Source organism: Crinia signifera, chromosome 2, assembly GCF_055691185.1.
Source record: "Crinia signifera chromosome 2, ASM5569118v1, whole genome shotgun sequence".
Taxonomy (NCBI): domain Eukaryota; kingdom Metazoa; phylum Chordata; class Amphibia; order Anura; family Myobatrachidae; genus Crinia; species Crinia signifera.
In genome coordinates this window covers 263,246,233-263,272,249 of record NC_139218.1, presented here as the reverse complement: position 1 = coordinate 263,272,249, position 26,017 = coordinate 263,246,233, and the positions used below count along the sequence as shown (strand labels likewise).

Here is a 26,017-nt window from a genome sequence, read left to right as displayed (position 1 = left end):
GAGTGTGTACCACCACTAGGGTGAGTACCAGGCGCTGCTTTTGGGCTTGCTTCAAATCTAGCAGCAGTTTTAGTTTAGTGATAGTCAGTCCCTTATTGTATAACGAAAGAAAGAGAAGGAAACTGCGCTGTGAGGAACGAATTGCTAAACAGCGTTTTTAATATAAAATATTTTATATTTAGGCTCACAAAGATGAGGTAATTAGGGAGAGGGGTAAAAGGGAGGGAGGGCTGGCCTTTGCAGACATTGCAGGCTTTAGGGGTGAAATAGCACTGCTGGGGTCTGTTGTGCCACAGAGGTTGCACAGTGACTTCCTGTATGATGTGTGATTGCCAATGCAGACATTCTTGTCTTTCAGGGAGTTAAAATGCACTTCTGGGGTCTGTGGTGCCACAGAACATGCACACTGTCTCCCTGCACGCTGTATGCTGCCTCTGGGCCTGTCTGTGAGCATCCACCACAACAGGAAGTTGCCCTGCTAGCAAATCAGCATTAGCAGAGGCAACATGGGAAGGAGGGACATGTCCCTGCACCTTTCACATCAGCCATTAGTCCGGGAAGGACCCGGGGGCAACATAGCTACCTCGCAGGGTAAAATGCCGGCAATTTTACCTGGGAATTTGTCCCTGGAACCTTTCACACCAGCTCTAGTCCCGGGTTGTTCCTGGACCCAACCCAGGGAATTTAGGCTGGTGTGAAAGGGGTATAAATGAGTTAAATTTCTATGAAAGCAGTGCAATAAAACAGTATAAAATAAATGCACTTTGATTAGGGAATAGCACCCCTTTTAACTTCCTTGATGTGGATCCTGTTCCTATTGGGCTCAATGGAAATGGGAAACTAGATATGGACAGTTATTAGACACTCACGTATGGCGGGGTATTTGTTGCTGTATGGCTTGCAGCAGATGGAGGAGTCCTCTCAGCTTTTTCAAAGGACCTTTCAGCGAAACCTATCAAGCGCACTGCACCCCCTCTTACACCATCTTCCATTTTGCATTGTGGGTTACAAAACCATCTTTACAAGAACCTGAACCAGGACTCATTTTGGACAATGCCCATGCCAGGGCTGGATTGAAGCCAACCTAACTGACAGCTTACTATCATCACTCCTAAAGGGGACTCTTCCATCTGCTGCAAGCCATATGGCAACAAATACCCCGCCATACGTGAGTGTCTAATAACTGTCCATATCAAGCTTCCCATTTCCATTGAGCCCATTAGGAACAGGATCCACATCAAGGAAGTTAAGAGGGGTGCTATTCCCTAATCAAAGTGCACTTATTTTATACTGTTTTATTGCACTGCTTTCATAGAAATTTAACTCATTTAGAGAATGTCATTTAATGTCAATTTTTAGCATGTTTAATTTGTGTATGTTTTTTTTTAGTAAAATATTTTATATTGAAAACGCTGTTTAGCAATTTGTTCCTCATAGCGCAGTTTCCTTCTCTTTCTTTCATAATCTGATTGGTTGTTATGGGCAACAACCCATCTTCAATAGAACTCCCATACCTCTGATTGGTTGCTTTGGGAAACGTCTCCATTTGATAACCTACCAAGACTTGATACATCTCCCCTTTAGACTAGTCAAGGTTCACAGGACCATGCAGAAAATAAGCCACTTTAGTTGTAAGCAGTAAAACATTCCTGTACTATTGTAACACAGGTTTGTTGCATTTGGAAAGAAAGGATAAAGAATATACTTAATTCCATATAAACTATACCCACAAGATGCAGGTTTTTTTCTGGCTGACAAGTGTGTTTTGTCACCAAAAATGCCACCAAACAAAAATACAATTAGATAGCACTAGAAATTGGAAAATCCTGTTAATCGTATCTGTCTGGCATTTGCTAGCACTAATCAACTGGAAAAATGGGCCATAATCCAGTAGGCCAAGTTACCCGAAAAAATTGATATACTTACTCAGCTTTCCACATTCGGCTAAATTGAGATAAATGACTGCAATTACACATTGCCAAGCTTAATGGAACATATTTCAAGTGTGTCGGATACACTGTCATTGGACTGGGTGCACTAGTTCATAGAACATCACTCTGAAAAGGTTCAGTAAGACATGTATAATCAATAGGGTTATACATAGGATAACCCTGAATAATATAGGAGTACATTTTTTCACTTCAAATAAAAATTATAACCATATTACTGGGATTTTGTATACCAACATAAAACAGTGATTATTATTTCACCTTATTGTAATGATAGCACTCCTTTTAGAAGTCGTTCTACCATAGTAGTTTTATTTGTAGGCTTATGTGGCCACAGAATTTGTCTGAAGCCACACATTTTATCTTTCAGTTCCATTCTGCTACTGGTAATCACAAAGAAAACAAGGATGTCATAATCCTAGGGACATTCTTCCTGCTGAGAGAGATTCGATAAATGACCTCATAACCTCAAGTTACACATTCACTTCCCAGAAGCTCCACACTGCAGGACATTTTCTCATGCACACCAGATGAATGTGTAATAACGTATCTATTGTATTTAAATCCTGCACTGCTAACCTCATCAATAGGCGGATAGATTAAGGAAGCCAACAAGGTCACAATCAATGTATTTATGTTCTTGAGCAAATGGGAGACATTCGTAACAGAGTATCACATAAAAGCAAAGGAAGCCGTAATTTCACCCCCTCATATGACAACCAGCACTGACCATCTCTGTCCTCCTCTTGATGTTCTCCGTTTACGTGAAACTTAACCTGTCCAAAACTGAACTACTTGCGTCACCTCCATTAACCTAAAGTATCAACAACACCTGTACTACATGCTTGTTGTCTAGGGATCACTCGAATGTCCTTTATTCAACATACATACATACACCACTCTACTAATCAGCATTCACTTAACTGAAGCAATGTTTCCCCTCAGAAAATAAAGGTTTAAAATGCTTTAAATATTCTGATATATTTGTAAATTCAATTTATCTCCTTTACTGTACAAAGCAGATGCCCCTGTAATATACGTAAAAAGTGTGTTAAATTTGATAATATGACTGGAAAACAGAGGAGCCGATTGTGTCCCAGACGCAGCCCCAATTCAGTCGCAAATGATTGTTGCGGGGCCACAGATCTTGCAATGGTGCTGCAGCTCTAGTCGCAGTGCCCTGTTAACCATAGACTATAGGTATTTCAGGGCAGTGACTGGAAGAGTTCCAGAGACAGGGGTGTTATGGTTTCATCGTCTGGGCATCCCAAAGCCAATGGCTGCCTCCTCATCCTGATGATTACACAGAGGCCCAATGTTGCAACCATAGAAAACGAGTCGATGTTGTGACTGATGGTCATGAAGCAGATCAGATGCTCCATCTTCAAATGCACACGATCAAAGGAGCCTGCCCTGGACATATTTTTACAGGCAGCTTATGCGGCATTATATTGTTGCACAGCTTCCGTATCCAAAGACACAGTGTAGTCCAACATTGCATCCGCCTCTTGAATCAGACCAGGAGTCCTTTCATTACAAATCCAATTTTATTGTCTAACAGCAATAACTGGGTAATTTGGTTAATGGGACATTAGCAGATTAATTTATGCAGGTAAGTCACCCCTTCCCAATTTAGGCACTAACTTCATGATGCTTATTTTGTAGGCTATAGTCTATTGGTAGAAGACTACTCAGGCAAATAAAGGGCTTAGATTTTTACACCCAAACATAAATACCAAATATTTCTTCACAAAACCTTTCACCCTACCTTTCGTTCTTTAACACACTTGTCCTTATCCCCTTTGTTGTTGTTCAAATATTACTTTCCCCTAAAACAGTAATGTTGGAATTATATGCTGTTTGCCATAATCTCTGATCTAAATATTATTACTATTACCATCATCATCACTATTATCTCCCTTTATTTATAAAGGTTAAGCAAGTTTTCTGCAGCACCTAAACAAATACATAGACACATGAGCAAAACAAGAAAACCCCAATATAAACCACTACCCTCTGCACCATACTCCCTACAACGGCACTTGCCCATTGGTTTATTCTCCCTTGCAGCTTGGAAGTTATGATCGCTAATGCTATAAGGTTTATATGTACAAGTCCTGTACTATAAGTCACTGTTATTCTCATTTATGTATGTACTCCCTTAGGCACTGTATCACCTTTGCAGCGCTATATAAATATAGGATAATAATAGTAAATGAATCATTATAGTTATGTTGATAACTATATGCTTAATTTCCCTGAGCAAGCTGTATTGAATATAAATATTACTACACTCTGAACAATATGTACCAGAGAGTAGTCTGGGAATGCAACATGTTTTTGAGATGATTCTTGTAAACAGGTTTAAGTCTTGGAACCTTGAATGAAACCACTTACATACAGCTAAGACTTAGTAACCCCCTACCCGCACACACACTCACCTCCCCCCACCAAAAAAAATTTAAAATAACCCAATACTGTGTGACCACAGCTACTCCATACCTACAGAGAATAGGATGCTGCCCTAGGTCATGTTCCAGTCAGGTCCTAATTGTATCTAAATGAACGATGTTGACAACACGCAGTCAACCTTTCGCGGTCTGGACCAGTATTTTGTTTGTCAAAATCTCTGCCTCCTCTGTGTATGAGCAACCAGTACTTTTAAAGTTAAAAGTATCCACGTGTGTCCTGGATAACACAAATCATCTATTTGGGGAATTAAAAAACAAAACAAACCCAAAACATGACTCATACCATTTAACACATGTTTTAAAAGGCAAAAATGTGATGTTCAGATCAAAGAAACCTTAATGGCTTTAGGGTGAACAGGTGAATGGACATTTTCTGCTCAGCTGCAGCAACACACGCTGCATTGCATTTAGGGACAGCTGTGGCTAGCTGTAGTGCACTCAATCCCTTTCTAACATTACAGTACTGTAGTTCTGATACATCCAAATCAGCCATTTATCTCATCGACAGCCCCTGAATGCAGATGTCCTTGTCAATAAAATTGTGAGCAAGTCCCTGAATTCTCTGACCGCTCAATAGCATATGGTCTATTATACTCTTTGTTCTTAAAGTGGATTGAGAAAATATACATCACCACAAATAGGAAGACTATACTGAAAATCAATTTAATAAGATTTGTATACATACTTTTGTCAAGGGATTGGAAGTTGTAATTTATTCATCTAGAATGTTAAATATCCTTTACATATGTTTGAAACTCACATTAATCTGTCTATGAACAGAATATAAAGCGTGTGATAAATCATTTAAAAAATGTCCTGTACTGTACTTCTGACGGTTAAACAGTAATGTCACAAATTTTTGTTTCTAGTCACAGACATTACGGATTCAAGTTAGATTAAATAAAATAATAATAATGTGGGAAAGCTAATAGGGTACCTTTGACCCTATTTACACCGGTGGAAATAGCGGTCACCGCCTATTCAATGCTGCAGTTTCTGACATTGAAGGCCGATTCTGACAGACATAACAACAAGTCAGATCTGTTTGGTCAGAAACGGACACGGATTTTTGAATTGATGGCCGTTTTTCGACAATCCTTATCCATTTTCGCCAACACTGCAATTTTTCGACACTCGACAGCTGGAACATTGAATATCTGTCAAGTGGAATAAAAATAGCTTGGATTCAGACTGTCGAAACATTTAGACAGTCGCAATCACGCCCTATGTGTTTCTTCACGAAAACAGAATATTTTTAATGGAGTCAAATTGATTTGTCTGGAATTTTTATCAGATTTAATGGAATATCCCCCTAGTGTGGTATAGTATATACAAAGATGGTGGCATGGTTTGTCTAAAAGAAAGCACACCTTATATGAAATAGAAGGTGTGAAATATAATATATATGTAATTTGCCTAAAAATAATAAAAAATTTCCCTAAAAACGTATACGTCAATTTAATAATTAACAAATGTAAAGATTTCAATATTTCTGTGCACTTTTTGTGTGTTAAATACATAGGTGGCATATAGTTTGGTATTGTAGTATTTGGTTAGGTATCATAGTAATACTTAATATGTACATGCAGCTATAGCCCAGGTTTTAGCATATGAACATGCATCAATCAGGGAAGGCAATATACTGTAGTTTACTTTAGGTTCAAATTGGCAAATGTATTCATCAAAGCAATAAAAAGAAGGCACACTAATGATTACTTAGAATTTTACTAGACACTTAAAGCATTGAACTTTTTTTTTTTTCCTGAAGTGGTGTCAGCACTACTGCTGTTGTCAAAACAGGCCCACTATAAATCAGGCAGGTGACCTTTTGTAAGGGAAGGTACTGTACATTTCCAAGGAGTCATCTGCACCAAGCTTGTAAATACAGTAGAACATTAAACATATTGTAGCTGAAAGAATCAAGGGCTATACCTTTAAAAATAAATAATTTAATTGTTGTTTAAAAGAAACCCATATTTCAAATAAAGAAAAAATAATGGATCGACATAATATAATTTAACATATAACTGATAAGAAATGTTTGCACAAAACCATGTTGGTACTAGTCCTTGTAGCAAATGTAGTGTTCATTCTAGCACCCTGCTCCTTGAAAAATCCTTGTAGTTCCTCCTTCCTGCCTGGGGTGTCGCTGTCTGCTGTGGCACTTCAAGAACAGTCTGGTTTGTATCTCAATGTTAAGATACAAACCAGACTGTTGTAGACACACCACAGCAGAGAGTGACACCCCAGGCAGGAAAAAGTAACTGCAAGGATTTTTTTTTTAAGGAGCAGGGTGCTAGAATGATTACAATGTGACTTTCATATTTATGTTTTATTGATTATGTTAATATTTTGAGAGTGGTCTCTTTACAGTATCGTATTTTTTTTAAAATATATTGTATTAAATAGTAATGTGCTTAAAAGACATCATTAAAAACAAATAAAAAATAAACACAAATGGAGACTGAAAGGTTTCCCCTGCAGCTGTCACTGGGTGTCAACAAAAAGCTAATAATTTGTTGCAACATCCTGGCAAGAAGAAATGTGTGAAAAATATGTGGTCTTTGCATGGTTAAACCCAATCTATTGGGCATGTGAATCGCTCTATTTTGCTCAATTTGTAGGGGCCATAGCGATAGTGATGCGCGGCCCCACAAATCTCTATTGCCTGGCAATTAATATCCAACATGCTGGATAAATCTAGTTAAGTTCCGGTTAGGGCCAGTGTTCTCACTGGAGAACACTGGCCCTGACAGATCGCTCAGCACATAGCGCTGTGCAGCGATCTACATTGCTCAGATCGCTCAGCAACATCTCCCCGTGCATAGGCCCCTTTATTGTATGTTCATTTTAGCTGACTTTTCCAACAATATGCACAAACTGTGGAATGATTGATAACACACACACATCCATCCAGATAAATTACAAAGGGATGATAATATGCTCTGATCTTAGTCAAATATTTCCCTAAAATGACCATGCAAATGTAATTCTAAAAAAGTTAGTCAACTGAGTGGTCATCATGTGGGTATTAAAACCACACATAGGAAGGTGTACTTCAGCATTGTTATGCTGCCCATACACTTGTGAGATATAGTATACAATCCTACGATTTCAACCTCATCTGGCTTAGAAATTGAATGATTGTATGCACAAAATGTGTACCTTTTGACGCGATGCGCGGCCACGCCGCTCAAATGTCTTATGTGCTGCACATATTAGTCTGAAGACTTCAATATTTATAAGAAACAAATAACTAATTTTAGGTTAACTACTATCCATTGTAGGAATTTAACTAAAAGTCACCACATTGAAATTTCAATGTGTTTTTTCATAGATCTTTTTTTCAGCCAGACAAGTTTCAGCATTCTGAAGCTGTGATTCAATTCTATGATACATTGCAGACAGAAGATAGTAACAATCTTTGGAGCCAAAGCACTCATTTAGCAGAAAATAACTTGATTGTCTGTTGAATCATGGCATTAAAGTATCAGCATATTTTTCATAGCACCACTATGACAAATGCTTCTTATTGAGATACTCCGTAAAAAATACTACATTTAGAAAACGGTGCTTACTTGCCATCCCTAGGTTCTAGTCCATGGTTATGGACAGGATTGCATTTGAGTCTGTCCGTGTATTTTAGGATTGCCAGCATGCAGCCCTAGTTATACCCATCACATTAACCATAAACTGCCATTTTCAAACACAACCTATTACATGACAGTTAGGAGCTGGTTGACTGGGCATTTATCACTCTTTAACCTCGCGTTTATCTCTTTTGAAGGCTTTATACATCTGCCCTTGTGTTTGAAAAATGAAAGGCGCGGATTGGCAGGTACTTTATCTTCCTTTCATAAATAACCCCCAGATTCGACCATGTTGTCAGATCCGGCAGATTGGAGGGACATATGGAGCCCATAGTCTATTATGTGCCCGCTATGTCTCGGACAATGAGTGCTTCCACGCCTCATTCTCTGTCAGCCCTGCATCGCTGAATGAAGCATGTCCACCAGCCGGCGCTCCGTTGCTGTCGGCATTAGCAAATCTGTATCCTCTGACAGCTCCGGCAGTAGGCGATATCACGCTGGGTACACATCATATAGTGTGGACCCAGCTTTAGCCATTTACTTCACCAGAAATATTTTGTGGTGTAAACACCAAGGCTAGGAGCTATTTGTATACAATCAGTCCAATACAAAAAAAAGAAAACCTTACAACAAATGTATTTTTAGCGTGATATACCTGACCTTAAGGGGTGTGCGATATATACTAGTGGTTGCTCCCTGTGTGGTCTGTGTCTTCCTTTCTCTGTATCCGCCCCATCAGGTTCTCTCTCTCCTTCCTCTCAGTGCTCTTCAGTCCATTTTCTTCCTGACCTTCGTCCCCCACCCTACACACACACACACACACACACACACACTCTCTGTTTCTTTTCAACATACTTTAGCTCTATTCCAAATCTGCCATTTATAGATGCAGCGCTGCACCCATATAGTCACCAGAACAGCGACATCGGTAGATGTGTGTGCACATCTGACCTAAATTGCACATTCGCATCCAGCAGGCGACCAGTCAGTGTGAGCATTATATCCATCTATATTTTATTCATAGGTCTCCAATGTGCTCTTTGAGTCATTCTTGAAATGTGATGATCAAAAGCACACTATATGTATATTTAAGCACACTGTATGAAGCACAATGTGCTTCATACAATGAGTACTACAGCACTTACATTAACTTGTACAACGTGGTCTCAAAGATATAAACAGTCTGTCAAGGGCTAGATTATACATTCAGCACCAGAGGCTTTTCTTGTTAGCTTCACTGAGATTTGGTTGCAGTTTCCTGTCTTCATTCAGTCCTTCTCAGAAAATGAAAAACAAATGACTCAAGGAAGGACCCCATGGGCAGCTTCCTGCAAATTCCCTAAAGAGGAAGCTTGGTCGTGTTCACTGTCCCCCTGTGAAATCATGATTGCTATAAAGGCTTTGAGGAGGAGGTTAGGAAATCTCAGTGATGGACTACTGGCAAAGTCGTAAGAATGCCGGCCTGGTTGCCTGCACAGTGACAGCCCGACTTCTCCACAGCACCGCTATAGTCAAGGCCCCAAAAGAGTGTGCTTCTTGCTAGTAAAACACGCACCCCACAGCCGATCTGGCCTTCCACTCAGAAACACCACTTTAACTATAGTCAACTATATGTTGGCTAGAGTTGTAACTGACGTGTTCTTGACAATTTAACTATGCAATTGCCATAAAGTTCACAGTAATCTAGTTAGCCAGCCACTATTGCCACTCAGAGAATTAAATACAAGTATCAAAGGACTTGTTAACATTTATTAATATTCCCAGAAAGTCAGACATCAAAATTGTTGGAAATCCATTGCAATAAAGACAATTGTTTAATTGCTTGCACTTGACAATCCTGTAAGCATAATAAACGGTGTGCGTCATAGCATAATATTGTCCTGTGCTATTACAGAGAGCTCTCCCAGAAGACCGTTGGAAAGCCTATTAGCATGCCGCATGCTCTTCATTATAGTGCTATTTGGAGATAAGAGCAAAGCATAAATGCATACAACGTGCGCACAAATAACTACGTTCATGATGCAGACCTACTGGGGGATTTCTCAAGTACATAACAGTGACATGCTGGTCAAAAGTTAGAGTAAAAGGCTAAACAAACGCATTTTAAAATACGAGAGCATAAAACAAAAGTGTGAATTTTATGGTAATTGTAAAAAACAGGGAGCAGTTTCCCATAACAAGCAATAACATTCTGTAATTTAGAAAATGTAAGCAAACAACTGCGTCTCTCGGTGCTCACAAAAAGTCACCTTTGGCACATATTTTCACAATATATACACCAGAACAAAAGTTTTCAAAAAAATCAACTTGCATATTATTGTTAATAACTAATTAAAATGGATGGATTTTTGTTTCCAAATAAGATTTGACAAAGCATTTTGCCATTAATAGAAATCAAAGTGCTTACACAGTATATCAATAAGTAGAGGTACCTTGGAAAGTGCCAGAGAGTGGGGGAGGGAGATTGAGAGATCTGGAAGTACCAGTTAGCGAGGGGAATGGGTCTTGGGGGCTTGTGTTTGAGTCTAATAAGTCTAGTAATATGTGGGCGTTTTCAGGTGCAATGTGAAATCATGTGAGGTTGCTGTTTTCTAAATAGTCTGATTGAGGTAATCACAACACAGGATAAGAGAAGCTGAAGAAATATGGAGGGGTGCAGGCACTGGTAAAAATACAAATACAGTTCTTCACAGGAACGGCTCTACTATTAGGAAGCTGCCTAGGGCACTGGGATCTAGGGGCAGGGGCGCCACTAGTTCATAACAAAATTATGAGGAATAAATCCTTACTGTACTTAATACAGGTGGACTCTAGACCTTCTAAGATGCCACCTCCACATTTTCACCAGGGGGATTGTACAGGGACAGGAATTGGTGGCAATGTGGGGAGGGGGAGATAGTAGGTTGATGTTTTGCCTAGGGTTCTGAGAAGTTTTATACCATCTCTGATTCTTCAGTAGAAGCCACTGGAACCTTTAAAAAGCACCACCGAAGTGCATTGCAATAGTTGTACAGATGAATAACAAGTACTTAGCTCTGTGTTCAATGGAAGGAGGGATGTTCTAGTGGGGGTTGTGATTGGCAATAGGGGGAGCTTAGTATGGTGTGGCGAAAGGAAGAGGGAGGGGAAAAAAGAAAATAAAAGGAAATAATACAGAGTTAGTGAAACATCATTGTATAGTCTAGTCACAAGGAATTGCCCAGACTCAAAATGGGCATGGGGAGTAGGGAAGCCAATCCCGGGGCATTTTTTCAATCCCGGAATTCGGGATTGAAAAATGCCCAATCCCGGGATTCCCGGGATTGGCTTCCCTAATATAAAAAACATGCCTCGGCCGCCCCGCATATGTACTTACTGCGTGGTGCGGCCGGGAGCCGGGTGGGTGGGCGAGCAGAGGAGATGGAGCCGGGTGGGAGGACGAGCTGTGTTGATGATGGGGAGCGGGCTGGTCTGCTGCTGGGTGGGTGGGCGCCGGCGGTCTGGTCTGTGGCTAGGCGGGTGTTCGTGCCCGGGGTCAGTCACAGCTCACAGACAACATGGAGAAATCCTATGCGGCCTGCGCAGCGTGACCTCTGACGTCGGCACGCTGCGCAGAGCCGCGCTGCCCGGGACGGGAGAAGCCGGGCAGCTGCTGAGCACCCGCTCAGACGCTGCCCGGCATTAGACTGCGCATGCGCAATCTAATCCCGAAATCCCGGGATTGGAAACTCCAATCCCGGGATTGAAATCCCGGCGTTTTGGGGGCCAAATCCCGGGATCCCGCCGATCCCGATATTGGCCACCCTAATGGGGAGCATGTTATGGCAAGTGTATGTTGGAGCAAGTGAGGGGAATGTGGGAGTATTTAGGGATGAGACTACACCATTAAAATGAAAATAACATACAACACTTTTGAAAATGTTGGAGAGTTGCAAAAAAAGCTAGGCACACACTTAAACGATGAGCACAATGTTAATGAAGGATGGAGCCATCAGTGTTCTGTTCTTTATTAGCATGTGTTAGGATGCTAGCAAATATATCGGCACCTAAACATGGTCAACATACCATAGGTCGACACAAGCTTGTCGACACAAATTTTTCACATTCTTTTGGTGTCTAGGTCAATGTGGATACCATATAATTGTACCACTGCTTGCTACGCTCGGCACACCATTATATGTATTGTTTATTTATTAACAGTTTCTTATATAGCGCACACATATTACGCAGCGCTTTACAGAGCATAGTTATGAGCAAAGACACATACCAAATTACAGTACAAGACAGTTTAGGACAAGTACATGGTAAATATGGATAGTTGCATCAGGGGACAGGACACTAGAGCAATTATCAGGGTGGCAGAGGTTTATATATTCTAAGAAAGGCACATGAGGAGAGAGGGCCCTGCTCGTGAGAGCTTACATTCTAAAGGGGAGGGTTAGACAGACGGGGGTGACACTGAAGGGAAAGAAGTGAGCATAAACTGGTTAGGATGAGAGATGGTCAGGTTTTATGCAGGAGGGTGGGAAGAGGTCAGCTTAGTCTTTGATATTTTAAGTCTAAAAAAGCGCTGGGTCATCCAGGAGTAGATGGCAGAGAGACAGTTGGAGATATGAGTGAGGATCAGGAAAGGAGCGGTAGATTTCAGTGTTATCAGCATAGATGTGATAGTGGAAGTTGAGTGAGCAAATAAGCTCACCCAGAGTCTAGGACATGTAGAGATAGAGAAGAAGAGGGGCAAGAATAAAATGTTGGGGGACACCTACTATCAATGGAAGAGCAGGAGAGATAAAGTCAATAGAGGTACAGCTGGGCATTCTCAAAACAGACCGTGCACATACAAGCATAAAGAGTGATATTCAAAGTTTTAGCAGTTGTAGAAATGGTGATCTCACAGCTGAATAGCCAGATTAAGCAGCCAGGAGTAGTATGTAGTGAGGATGAAGTGACCTCACTCAAAGCAGTCCCTTGGCTTTCTGAGCTGCTGTTGTTTTCTGTCTTTCTGTGTCACTTTGATACCAAGATGTCAAGTTGGTTGGCAGTTTGTGTCCAGTTTAAGTCCAGGCTAAGTCCAGACTTTAATCTTTGTAATTGTTTTCTCCCTACTTAAAAATCTTCCTACTTGCTAATCTGACAAAATATAGTCAGCTAAATGGTCAGCCTGGTATTCCCAATAAATATTCTCACTCTATTCCTACTTGGATAGTAAAGTATGAACCAGCTCTTGCCGACCTTTTGAGTGTCAACCATGTCCATGTCGACCTTCTGTCATTGTAGAACTAAGGTCTGTTGATCTAGTCACTGTCAACCAATAGTGGTCGACCTAGACATTGTCCACCCAGGGACCAGATACCAGCAATAATGTCTGGTTTGATATACAGCACATCAAACCAGATATCACCGGTACACACAGAGCGATGTAGGCAATGTATTGGTCCGATCAGACAGCATATTGCTCAGTGTGTACCCAGTTTAAATCTATAACAGGGCTTGAATATGATTGGAAGTAGCTTCTTTCATTACAGATATGTATGCATCAAATTTTAAGTACAGTTAAGGCCCCCACATACTAGCGCAATTTCCCCGGGGGAATGGGCCAGGAAATCGGCCCAAATCTGGTGCGGGTAATGTCCCATTAGGTCCTATGTGTAGTCCTGTGTGCATCAGATCATAGTCAGAGGGCAGACCGGCAGACATGTCCGATCTCGGAACCTCCTCCGGGTGGTAGGGATCAGGGGTCGCATGCAATCCATCACATGTGAAAGGGTCGCATGCGCTTTCAGGGCAGCTCGCAGGGGATCGGCTGACCATACACTGCTGCGAGAGATCGCAGTAGTGTATGGCCAGCTTATGAGTACATCAGATTGCCTATCACAGAGCTTGAATATGATTGGACATAGCTTCTTTCTTTACAGATATGTATGCATCAAATTACAAAAACAGTTATACCCATGTTCTCTAATGATCAAGGTTCCTACTCTTGAAATTTAAGACATTTAGAGAAAGGCACGTGGGAAGTGTAAGTTCTGCTGAATATCTAAAGAAGCAAAGCAGCCAATAAACATGTTAAAGTGTAACCATGAACTGGATATCATGCCAAGCTCTACAGCTAGTAATGAAACCACAGTGACCAAACACCACCCTTGTTACTGCAAAGGAAAAACCCCAAAACTATAAAACACTCTAATGTGGCTGGCACTTATTTACCAGCGAGTATAAACACCTCTGTGTTTTGAGGTGAGCATAGGTGAAAAGTCACAGAAAAAGAGATTTATTTGTGTTGCCTTATACACAACTGATGGGATGGGAAAGCATTTTCCATCCAACTTGCATATTAGTATTTCTTAAAAAAAAAAACAGACATTTATTCTACTGCCTAGTAGTAGACTATATAACCATGCCAATGTACAGTAGCCCACCTGCAACCTACAACTGATTTCAGTACAAAGTGTTAATACTAGGAAAGTTATGGATCGTGTAAGCGTTTTCACCACTTAAACTTCATTAGCTCGCATAGGTAGAATTGAAAGTAATTTCTATTTCTCTAACTAATAAAATGTAATCACATTTAATAGCACAGTATAAAAACAAAAAGATCAAATATAGCAAATATGAATACAGTAAAAGAGCAAAAATAATACAAAAAAGTTTTTTTTTTAAATTGTGACTAAAAAGCATGGAACTACATCTCTATAAGAAATATGAAGTATCAATGGGGTCCATTAAATTAGACAAGTGGGATGCAACCTGGGAACATTGCCAATGGACTTGTTAATCTTTGTAAGCAGCCTTATAATGCCACACACAAAAATTCAAGAGTCTAAAAGTTATGCTGCCCATACATATGTGCAATCGGATTCGATGCAACATCGCAGTGCAATGTCCATCGAACTCGACTGCATCTTGTGGTGCTAAAGTGTCCCCTTTGCAGCACCGGATGTCGTGTGCCATATTGAGATGGCACATCGGGTGCTGGAAGAGGGCGGCGTTATGTAGCACAAGAAGCGCTAGCACTGCGGCGGGGGTTAGGCAGTGGTGGCAGCAGAATTTTTAAAAACTGGTCAGCCCTCTGATTGGCTGATATAGATAGACAGATAGAATTCCTTTATTCGTCTCACAATGGAGAAATTTACAATTGTTACAGCAATATAATTGTACAAAATATAATTGTTACAAAATATAGCTGTGCCAATCAGAGGGCTGGCCAGTGTTTTAAACACTTTTGCCGCAACCACTGACAGACCCCCGCCACCCACTAGCACTTCTTGCGCTACATAACACAGCCCTCTGCCCGCCCTCTCCCATGCCGCCAGCGGTGCCTCCGGCCCCCTCTCCCCATCCCCACACCGATGAAAACGTGTTCCCTCCGCCCCCCACCTGCAGATCGCATTCAAGCATCGCATGTGGTTAAAAACCAAATGCGCTCACTTCTGCAATTCGATAGATATTATGTGCAGCACATAAGATCTTGAGACCCGACATGCGACCGGCGTGCCCGCGCATCGCGTCTAATGTCCCCTTAAAAATGCATACAATCATTAGATTTCTTGGCCAGATGCGGTCGAAATCGAAGGATAGTATGCGATCTCACATATGTATGGGCAGCATCAGTGTAATGGTGCCCATACACGGTGCGATGATCGCACCCGTTATGGGCTGCATCGCATGCGTTGCGATCAGAGGGCAGTACAAAAAGTATGTGCAGCACATACTTTTTGTACTGTGCGATGAGATGCCCGCGGGAGCGAGCATCGCACGGTGTATGGGCACCATTAGTGCTGCAAGGTTGTAATTCTGCTGCCAGCACAGAGATTAAGAGGGTTATTCTGGTTGATTCGTAGCCTTGCAAGTCCACCAAACCCCGCCTTCCGCCACCCCAGGGTGACTCGTACGCAGGGCATGCGAATTGATGTTACACAGTAACATCTATTCGCAGACTATTGGGAACCTCCCACATCTTTCGATGGTTGCCGACCATCAAAAGATGTGGAAGGTGCACGCATATGTAAGGTTGCTTTGAGCAACCTTACATATTTGTGCATGTTCAGGGGGAAGTGGGAGGGCAGCTGACATCCGGTGAACGGACCAGAATAAGGCCTAAATGTGTTCTGTGGCCATTTTGCATCCAATGCATTTCGTCAGTGTTTTATGATATTTAGTTATTTATTTTTTATATTGCATCAGGGGTTTCTTACATTTTAAAGGGATGCAAATGTGTATAATAAATATGCCCCAAAATCATAACTGAACTAAGCCTATGGCTGATTAAGGCAGGTAGGCATTAAATATGGCTATGAAACATAAGCAATGAAAATAAGTAAATTACCATTTATGCAACAAAGGAGCAATTATGGATTCACTATGCTGTTACTGCATTTGACAAAGCACAACAAAATTAATTATTCTAAACGTTCTATGTATATTATGCAATGGCCATTATTTACTATCTCCTGCTGCAAATAACTCTTTATCTACTCTATAAAATAGGGATAGCAAGACACCAGCATAGTTGGATATTTAATTCAATGGCTAGCACAGTGGTTCCCAAACTGTGTGCCTAGGCTCCCTGGGGTGCCTCAGGACACTTACAGGGGTGCCTTGGGTTGGTGGACCAGGATCAATTCATATTAGTGATGTGCAATGTAACAGGCAAAAGCAGTGCTAGTGGCTGCCAGTCATAACATATGTGGACAAACAGGATCAAATTCCACCCCTCACCACATAACTGTGACATATACACACACAATGTACTTCCTTTTACCATGTATACTCGAGTATAAGTCGACCCGAATATAAGCCGAGGCACCTAATTTTATAACAAAAAAACTGGGAAAACTTATTGACTCAAGTGGGACCCTCACTCAATGGCTTTTTCAGCATTAAAAAATGTTCTGAAAAAGTAGGCTTATACTCGAGTATATATGGTATATTTTTTCCTGAATTTCTCAATAAGAAACATTTGACCTAGGGGTGCCTTGAAAACATTTTGATGCTCTAGGGTGCTGTAATTCAAAAAAGTTTGGGAACCCCTGGGCTAGCGGATAGCTATAAGAGATATAAATCAGTTCACAAGTACTGAAGGATGCCCAGCACTGTATTAAAGTTCACTTTTTACCCAAGAATCCAGTCATTTCACCAGCTCTTTTTTACTAATGTATCTGCCATACAGCGAAGCTACTAGCACGTAATCTACTAGCATAAATCATTTTATCAGCTCGTTGCCTCAGCAGCTGAGGCAAAGCCATCTTGCACAGATATGAAGAACCATGCATAATTGAGAATGCTTATGGATGACCCTTTGTTATATAAACCGTTGCCTGAAGCTTGGAAAACTGTGCATGCTTATCACTTTTGCTACATTCAAGATGGGTTTGAGTCCTTCTATGAAAAACTCAATTTTTTTTATTTTTTGTTGGGGGGGGGGGGGGGAGGGGAATAATACAATTCTTTTTGTTCACACCTACACCCAATAGTTTTTAAAGAAAACAGATTTTTAGTAATTTATGAGCTTAGATGTTTTGGGTGAGGGTGTGGTGTTAATTCAAACATGCCTAAAAAAAAAATCATGCCTTGATACATAATAGTCATAAGGGGGTATTCAATCCCAGGGGGTATTTCCAACAGGGGAAAAAGCGCCACTGTTTTCACCAAAACACCGACTCTCCAAGATTGAATACTGACCCATAGCCCACATGATTTGTGAAGTCGCTTGTTCTCCTGTCTCCCATCAGAGTTATCATCCGAGCTCTGATTCTAGGCATCATTATAAGTAGGTAGGAAAACATACTACTGTATGAAAGTGGAGAAGCAGCATACAATATACTCCATTTTGAAGATGTTTCATGGCAATGATTTTTGAGTTGCGCCATAAGTTTTTGTTAAACTTATCAATGGCTGACTGGACCACTACATAACAATTCTTTAATAAAAAATAAAAAAACGTAACGTTACAGCACTGTTCACCTTGACAAAGGGGTACCTTATGCCCCGAAACGTTGGTATGCTATTTTTGCACTAATATACGTTTTTGAAAATTCCCAGAGTGCCGCTGTCTGCTTCTTTGCCTACTCCTGCACAACTGTTCCGGAAGGCACCTGGGTCCCTGACCAGCTGGGGGAGTGCCAGGTCAACAAACACCTTGAGATATAGATATATATATATATATATATATATATATATATATACACACACACACATCTCATATTTGGTGCAATTATATTAGCACTTGTTAGCTAATGTATAACATTACTAGGTACTCTTTACCTAGCACGGCGCCCATCGCGGGCATTGAATGCACTTAAAAATCGTGTGCGACGCGACCGACGCGATGCCCGCGATTTCCCATAGGGAACAATGTTAAATTTCTCAATTGACCCGATTTTTCTGTTCAATGCCTCAATTGACCCCATTTTTCCATAGGAAACAATGTTAAATGGCCCACAGAGGCCAAATAGGCACCCTAAAGTGTGAAATGGCCCCCACAATTGTTAACGCCACCCCACGATCAACGTGAACCCGAAGCGTGGTGAGCGCAGCGAGCCCGCGAGGGTCGGCGGTACGCGTCCTACGACCTTTTCATACCCCCACTATCCACGTCGGCGTGGAGTTGAGAATAGAATAGTGTGGCGAGCGCAGCGAGCCACCGAGCCCGAAGCGTGGCGAGCCCCGCAAGGGGACGCGTTTACCTGTGAAGGTATCCGCGTGCGCTCGCCACGCTTCGGGCTCGGTGGCTCGCTACACTATTCTATTCTCAACTCCACGCCGACGTGGATAGTGGGGGTATGAAAAGGTCGTAGGACGCGTACCGCTGCGCTCGCCACGCTTCGGGTTGACGTTGATCGTGGGGTGGCGTTAACAATTGTGGGGGCCATTTCACACTTCAGGGTGGCTAATTGGCCTCTGTGGGCCATTTAACATTGTTTCCTATGGAAAAATCGGGTCCATTGAGGCATTGAACAGTAAAATCGGGTCAATTGAGAAATTTAACATTGATCCCTATGGGAAATTGCGGGCATCGCGTCGGTCACGTCGCACCCGATTTTTAGTGCATTCAATGGCCGCGATGCCCGCGATTTTTTTACCTGCGATGCCCACGATCAAAATCGTGGGCGCCGTGCTAGGTAAAGAGTACCCATTACTATTCTATATTTGGTATAGTTACATACAAAACAGATAGATAAAACAATACTTAAATGCGATTTTAAAAGGAGTTAGGTTAGGTGAAGCAATTTCCTTTGCACTTTTCACTTCCTTTTCTGACCAAAAACCACTGTTTACACATCATTTGAAGACAGACTTTTTTTGTCGCAAACGTTAAAATATACTTTCTTCATGTTGGGTGTGTATATAATCTGCTGTACATGTGGGTGGCCTGCATACTGCATCTAATTGTTTGTACCCATGTGAGCAAACTTTTTAGCCATTGTGCTCTGACCATGTTAACATGTAACCATGGGCGATATGGACGATAAGTGCTGCCTAGTGCAATCAACAGGACATAATGACAAACATGTAAATTGCAATGCATTTGGAACCACATTCACAGGTCAACTAGACATGTATCAAAGCTTGGAGATAAAGGCCCTTATTCTGATCGGTGCGGCCCGATCAGAATATGCGGCCACGACCGTGCAGGCGAATCCCCGCCTTCCATACGGATCGCCACCTCCATCCGTACGCGGATATGTGGCGATCCGCATGAAAGTTGGACGGGGATACGCCTCCTCCGTCTTGGGAGCAGCCCCTGCATTCGATGGTCGCCGAACATCGAATGCAGGGCCGCACGCTCCACTAGGTCCCGCCACCCAAGACCACACTTGTCCGTGTGAAATCATGTATGGGGGCGGGCAGCTGACATCCGGCGATGTCAGATGCCCGCCCCCTACACACGCGTCACGGCTTCATTACCATGCATACGCCCCGCGTTTGCATGGGAACGCCCATGAAACGCGGGGCGTATGCATAGGGTAATGAGGCTTAGTAGCCCCTCACGCCCCTCTATGCCCCCTGTGTGGCGTGTAAAGAATACGTGCGGCGAAATCGCCTGCACATGCGCAGAGTGACCTCTGCACATGCGCAGACGATAAACATCGGGGGGACGTCCGCATGCGGAGAAATCCGCACCGATCAGAATAAGGCCCAAAGTGAGAAATATCGTGCCAGGACCCTGCTGCCACTGATATCAGCGACAATCGCACAGTGTGTGTACGATTACTGTCATTTTTTAAACATATATTGTAAACAGTTAACATATGATTGGTTGGTACTTTTTCTCTCTGCAAGTTTTGATACATATGCCCTTATATGTCTTATGAAATTAAATATATGTAAGATGATGCAAGAGACCACAATGCAAGTAACCAATAAATATTGTTCCAATTAAACAGGTCAAATAACAAATACGGATTAATACGCTATCATGATAACAGAATTAAGTAGGATTCGGAAAGGCAGCAATACAGGTCTACTCACTAAAAGGGTCAACATGCATTTAGGTCGACAGTCATTTGGATGACATTGAAAAAGTTGATTTTTTTTTTTACCAGAATGTTAACATAAACACTAAAAGGTATTGCTGCGCTCGCCATGTTTCGGGACAATTTTATTCTCCCACCACGCCCTAGTGGATGGTAGGGAATGATATGCCACCAGTCAGCACATGTTGTGTCAACATGGACACCGAAACGTACCACCGCGTCCCGCTCGCCATGCTTCGGGCACACTATTTTATTCACCAACAATGCCCTAGTGGATGGTAGGGCATGAAATACCGCCCGTCGGCACATTTTGGCTCAATCAACAGTAAAAAAAAAAAAAAAGTCGACCTAATGACCCTGTAAACCTTAAGTCATGTTGACCATCATGGTGGTGACCAAATGACCATATCCCCACTCAAGCGACCTGAGTTTCACTGTGCAAACAGCCCCAAAGCACACACGGGGGGGAATACAATTAGTCTCAGTAATTTACTGTGGGCTGATTGATATTCCAGGGCTAATTATTGATTGTCCCGGAAGTAAACCTGAAGCAAAAAAGCTCCCTCATTTTCTGCCCAGAGTTAAATTGTTAGGAGCAACTTGAATCTTGAATTTAATAAATACAGTATCTAACTACAGCAACAGGAGACAAAAAGCTAACTGGAACAGAAAGTACAAAAAAATCAACATTTTGTGGTTACGCTAAACTGGGCTCCACCTTTAAGTGAAAGATTTTCTCATTTGAATTGTTAGGAGCAACTTGAATCTTGAATTTAATAAATACAGTATCTAACTACAGCAACAGGAGACAAAAAGCTAACTGGAACAGAAAGTACAAAAAAATCAACATTTTGTGGTTACGCTAAACTGGGCTCCACCTTTAAGTGAAAGATTTTCTCATTTGATTTGACACTTGATAGAAAACCACAACCAAACTGTTGGTTTCCCTTCAATTGTGAAAGTCTCTCACTTAAATATACAGATCTATATATATTATATAAAACTAACCAACCCTTTAAGTTTATTACTGGTTCCTATGTAAAATATTGAAAACTCCGGGGGGGGGGGGGGGGGGCAGACTGGGACCAGAAATAAGCCCTGGCATTTTGAGCACAAAGGTCCACCTGTGGGACCCTTGCGCGGCAGCAAAAAGGGGCATGGCCTCATGGAAACGAGGCGGGGCATCACAGAAAGTAGGCCTTGCACACTATGGAATGCACCGTTATACCCATTAGACAATATGGAACACATCATTGTGCCCATTACACATTATGGAACACCCCATTATGCCCATGGGGGGGGGGGGGGGAGGATTGTAGACACTGATAGGAGAGAGCATCAAAGCACAGCAGTACAGAACGGGAGCCAGCATTTGCGGTGTGAGAAGGAAGTTGGTCGGTGATAGTGTGCTGGGTGTCTGCATGCTCTGCTCCTGGTCTCCCTGTAGGTGCCGCCAGTCATGCTGGCTCCTGCACGCCGGACCGGTGCGTCCGGGTGCATAGGGGCAGATGGCCACTTCCGGTTTACGGCTCGGCCGCATCAGGTGTAGTCTGCAGTCAATGGCAGGGGGTGGTGCATAATGACTGACGGCGGTGACCAGGAGGCAGCGAGCTCAGGAATGGCCGCATCGTGATGTCATAACGCTGCAGCGTCATGGCGTCAATATGTAAATGACATGGGGGGCTGCGTGGCAGCAGGCTCAGCGATCTGCAGAAAGTTCTCAGAACTTTCTGCACAAAATCGGCCCACAAGGCCATCATCCCTTCTGGCATTTGCCAGAAGGGCCAGATGGCGAGTCCGGCCCTGGGGCCAGATGTAATGGCTTCGGAGTACAGCGGCTGCGCAGGATGCCGGCTGAACTCAGGTTTTTTTTAAAGGGGGCAATCATTTACAAGGCAAAACCATGCCTTGTAAATGATTGCCTCTTTAAAAATACATTCAAGTTCAGCAGGAATCCCGCACGGCCGCTGAACTCAGAGGTCATTACAGCGGGCCAATGTAGCTTTGTTATGCACTTACAGTAAATTTTACACAACATTAAATCAATTCAACCCAACTCTTCCCATTGAACAATGCATATCATCACAAAGGAATCAATATTGGTCCACAATACTATATGGACTTTTTTATTGCATGAGTAATGTATTCAAAAAATAAAGAATTGCATCATTTATAAATAAGAAATGGACAATACACAAACATTTATCTAAACACATTTTTGGGAGAACTCATTAGCGCAGTGATATACGGCCTACACACATGCCGATATTAAGGCATTTTCTAAGTGATTTTGCTTAGTTTGGCAAAGTCGCTTAGCAAATGCCCTCACATCGGTGTATGTGTGGGGGCTATATCGGCAGCAGTGCGCGTCCCCGCACGTCTTTATCGCTGGCCGAGATTGATGGACAGTGTCCATCAATCTCGGCATCGGCAGGGTTCTCCCACCGGAGAACACTGGTGCTGTCTGCTCGCTTAGCACACAGAGCTGACAGCTCGCTCTGTGTGTGGGCTGTCAGCTCTGTGTGCTATGCGATAGCGGCGCAGCACAGAACGACCTAGCATAGCTAGGTAGCCCTGCACACATCGCTATGTGTGTAGGGCCCAATACACTTTATTAATATCTGCAATTCTGTAGCCTAACCCATGAAACCAGGTACAAGGGAGGAGGAGCATTTTCCAAAAGTAAGCACAGGAGGTAGGAGTCCCAACCTACCATCTGTGCTGTGGGTTCTTATACTTTCATAAATGAGCCCTGGTAAATATTTATATGTAACCATAACAAAGAGATAACATGAAGCTCTATAAAAGATCTGTCAATACTTTATTTTTCTAAGTTTTGCTAATTAATTTAATGACCGTCTGACACACACAGTACCAAACATTCTGTGTAGAAGAAAGTATAGGCAATTTGGCAAAGTATCTGATGCTTCACTAAATACTTCCTCAAATTGACCCCAGTAACCTGAAATATGATATTCCCAACTGCCACATCTGAGCTTCTTTCAGGTACTGAGATAATTTAAATCTGGGTTTTTTTTTTCAGAAATGCCGGCTCACACTTTTAAGTAATAAGCAACAAGCTGCCATGAGTTTGTATTCCAGTCACTGAGGGCCTTGCTTTACAAAGATTTTCCACTGGGACAGAATAATGAAAGCTTTGTTGAACTAAAAAGACGTTGCTGTCCAGGGAGAGGTTTTGCCAGTAGCAAATCACACAGACATGGGCATGAAATTCTGCTCCTCGCTCAGATCACCCAGCACATTCACACATCTTAGACAAAGAGTCACAACTTGTATCCACAGAATATATAATTATCATTCAGAATTTCTAGGGAACCTTTGCTGCTGAGTACAGGTTCATCCCAGCATACCACAAGCAGTACTGTCTATTCTAGAATGAGCCGTTATGAACGATGCCCAAAATGACACTATTCTAAAACTTGGTTCTGTGTATTTTTGGAATTTTAAATGCTACTCATAAGTAAATATTAATATAGCAAACAGTGTAATAGGGCAGGATGTATAAATATACATTGCCACGCGGCCGCAGTGATGCCTGCGCATATGTATTAACATATGCAGCTAGCATCGCACTGTGGTGACGGAGGCCCACCGCGATACCTGTAATGTGGTGTGCAGGGGGTCTCCATCACCTCCCTGGGCGCCTCCTCCTCCCCCCTGCAGCCGGAAGGACATCCGGCTACATTGCTAGGGGGAGGAGGGGCTTACCTTCAGGGTCTAGGAGGACCTGCAGGAAGGTCAGCCAGAGAGAGGGGGGCCCATAGGCTTCTATAGGGTATCACCACCCCTGCCCTGCGATGACGTGGCGGCCGGGTATTCGTATTATTTATATAGCGCACACCTATTCCACATCGCTTTACGGAGAATCGTTGAACATTCACCTCAGTCTCTGCTCTAGTGGATATTCCCTATAACATGTACACAGACATTCTAGGGTTAATTTTGTTAGGAGCCAATTAACCTAACAGTATATTTTTGGATGTGGGAGGAAACCGGAGTACCTGGAGGAAACCCACACAAGAATGGGGAGACTATACAAACTCCGCACAGTTAGGGCCATGGTGGGAATCGACCCCATGACCTCAGTGCTGTGAGGCAGTAATGCTAACCATTTACACCATCCATGATGCCCCAAACTATTCTGAAAACACAGGAAATTGTCAGTTATGCAGCACACCACGTTATTGTATCTGTCTGTTCTGCTCAGTACACGTGTTGTGTGAAATACAGATATTACTCAGATGCAAACTGTGTGACGACTACAATAGCCACCGTAACAGATAACAGGCACACCACTCAACTACCTAAAGCCCTATATCCTCATCACACACAAAGGCAAGTTGGCACACAGCTGAATTGTTCTTGTCTGTGTCTATTGGCAACACATCATGAACTATACGTGTGAAAATATCCTCTATGATAGAGTAGGATGAGAAGTGCGTGAAGTGCAAGCTGACATGGATGAGTGTGGGCAGGCTGGCAGGAACACTGAAATGGGTGAGGGGCAGCCTGGCATGGGCACAGAGATGAGTAAGGGGCAGCCTGGCATGGGCACAGAGATGAGTAAGGGGCAGCCTGGCATGGGCACAGAGATGAGTAAGGGGCAGCCTGGAATGAGAATGTGGATAAGAGAGCAGACTAGCATGGGCACAGAGATGAGTGAGGAGCAGGCTGGCATGGGCACGGAAGATGAGGGGTAGGCTGACATGGGCACAGAGGAAGAAGATGAGGGGCAGGCTGGCATGGGAAAGGAGAAAGAGGATGAAGACTAGCATGGGAACGGAGAGAGAGGGTGAGGGGCAGGCTGACATGGGAACAGCGGGTAAGGTTCAGACTGGCACGGGTATTGTCCTCAGTGATAAGTCTACAGCTGAGCAGGTCTACAGTACATGCCGGCACACTCCCCCTCCTCATACACCCAGCATGGGACAGGACGAAACTTTGTACACTGGTAAATTGTCGACTGTGGGCTGCCAGCAGAGCAGAAGCGGACATGCTCAAAGTCACAACAGGGGACAGGAGGTATCGGGAGACAGAGACCCGGGAGACTCACCTATCTTGATCCTCACACTCTGAAATACACGGATGCCTTCCTCCTCCACCGCCATAATGTTCGGCGCTCCGGCACGGCTCGGTGTGCGCTGCGGGGTCTCTCCCGGCCACTGCACTCCCGGTGCGGCCACTGCGGCTCTCTGGAAACCGGTCTCCTCCTCACACAGCGCAGCACAGAGCGCGAAGCAGCCGGGTAGTCATCCGTCCTCCAACCCGGGGCGCCGAGCCTGCAGTGGGCATGCCAGGCACATTACCTTGCCTGCTGATTGGCTAGCTGTGACACAGTGAGCACAGGGGGCGTGGCTGGAGGACGCGGTCTGGGCTGTTATATTTGATAGATTGAAGGTCGGCGGCGGCGTGTGTGTGTGTGAGCTCCCAGTCACTCAGGCACATATACACACACACACAGCGCGATGGGGATTGTTATGAAGTTGAGGGGATGCCCGCTCCGCTGTCTGTGACGGGACGCAGTGTCTCTT

The 26,017-nt window shown here is 43.0% G+C and overlaps 1 protein-coding gene across 2 annotated transcripts in view; it reads right to left on the bottom strand.

Moving 5' to 3' along the window:
- RASA3 (RAS p21 protein activator 3) overlaps nt 1-25,798 on the bottom strand; it is a 213,195-nt gene extending 187,397 nt beyond the window's left edge. For both annotated transcript variants that reach the window (XM_083168496.1, XM_083168497.1), the window contains exon 1: nt 25,540-25,798. In XM_083168496.1, the coding sequence (XP_083024622.1) occupies nt 25,540-25,594 (55 nt within the window). In that variant the 5' untranslated portion in view covers nt 25,595-25,798. The remainder of the gene's footprint in view (nt 1-25,539) is intronic.
- Between the last annotated feature and the right edge of the window lie 219 nt (nt 25,799-26,017).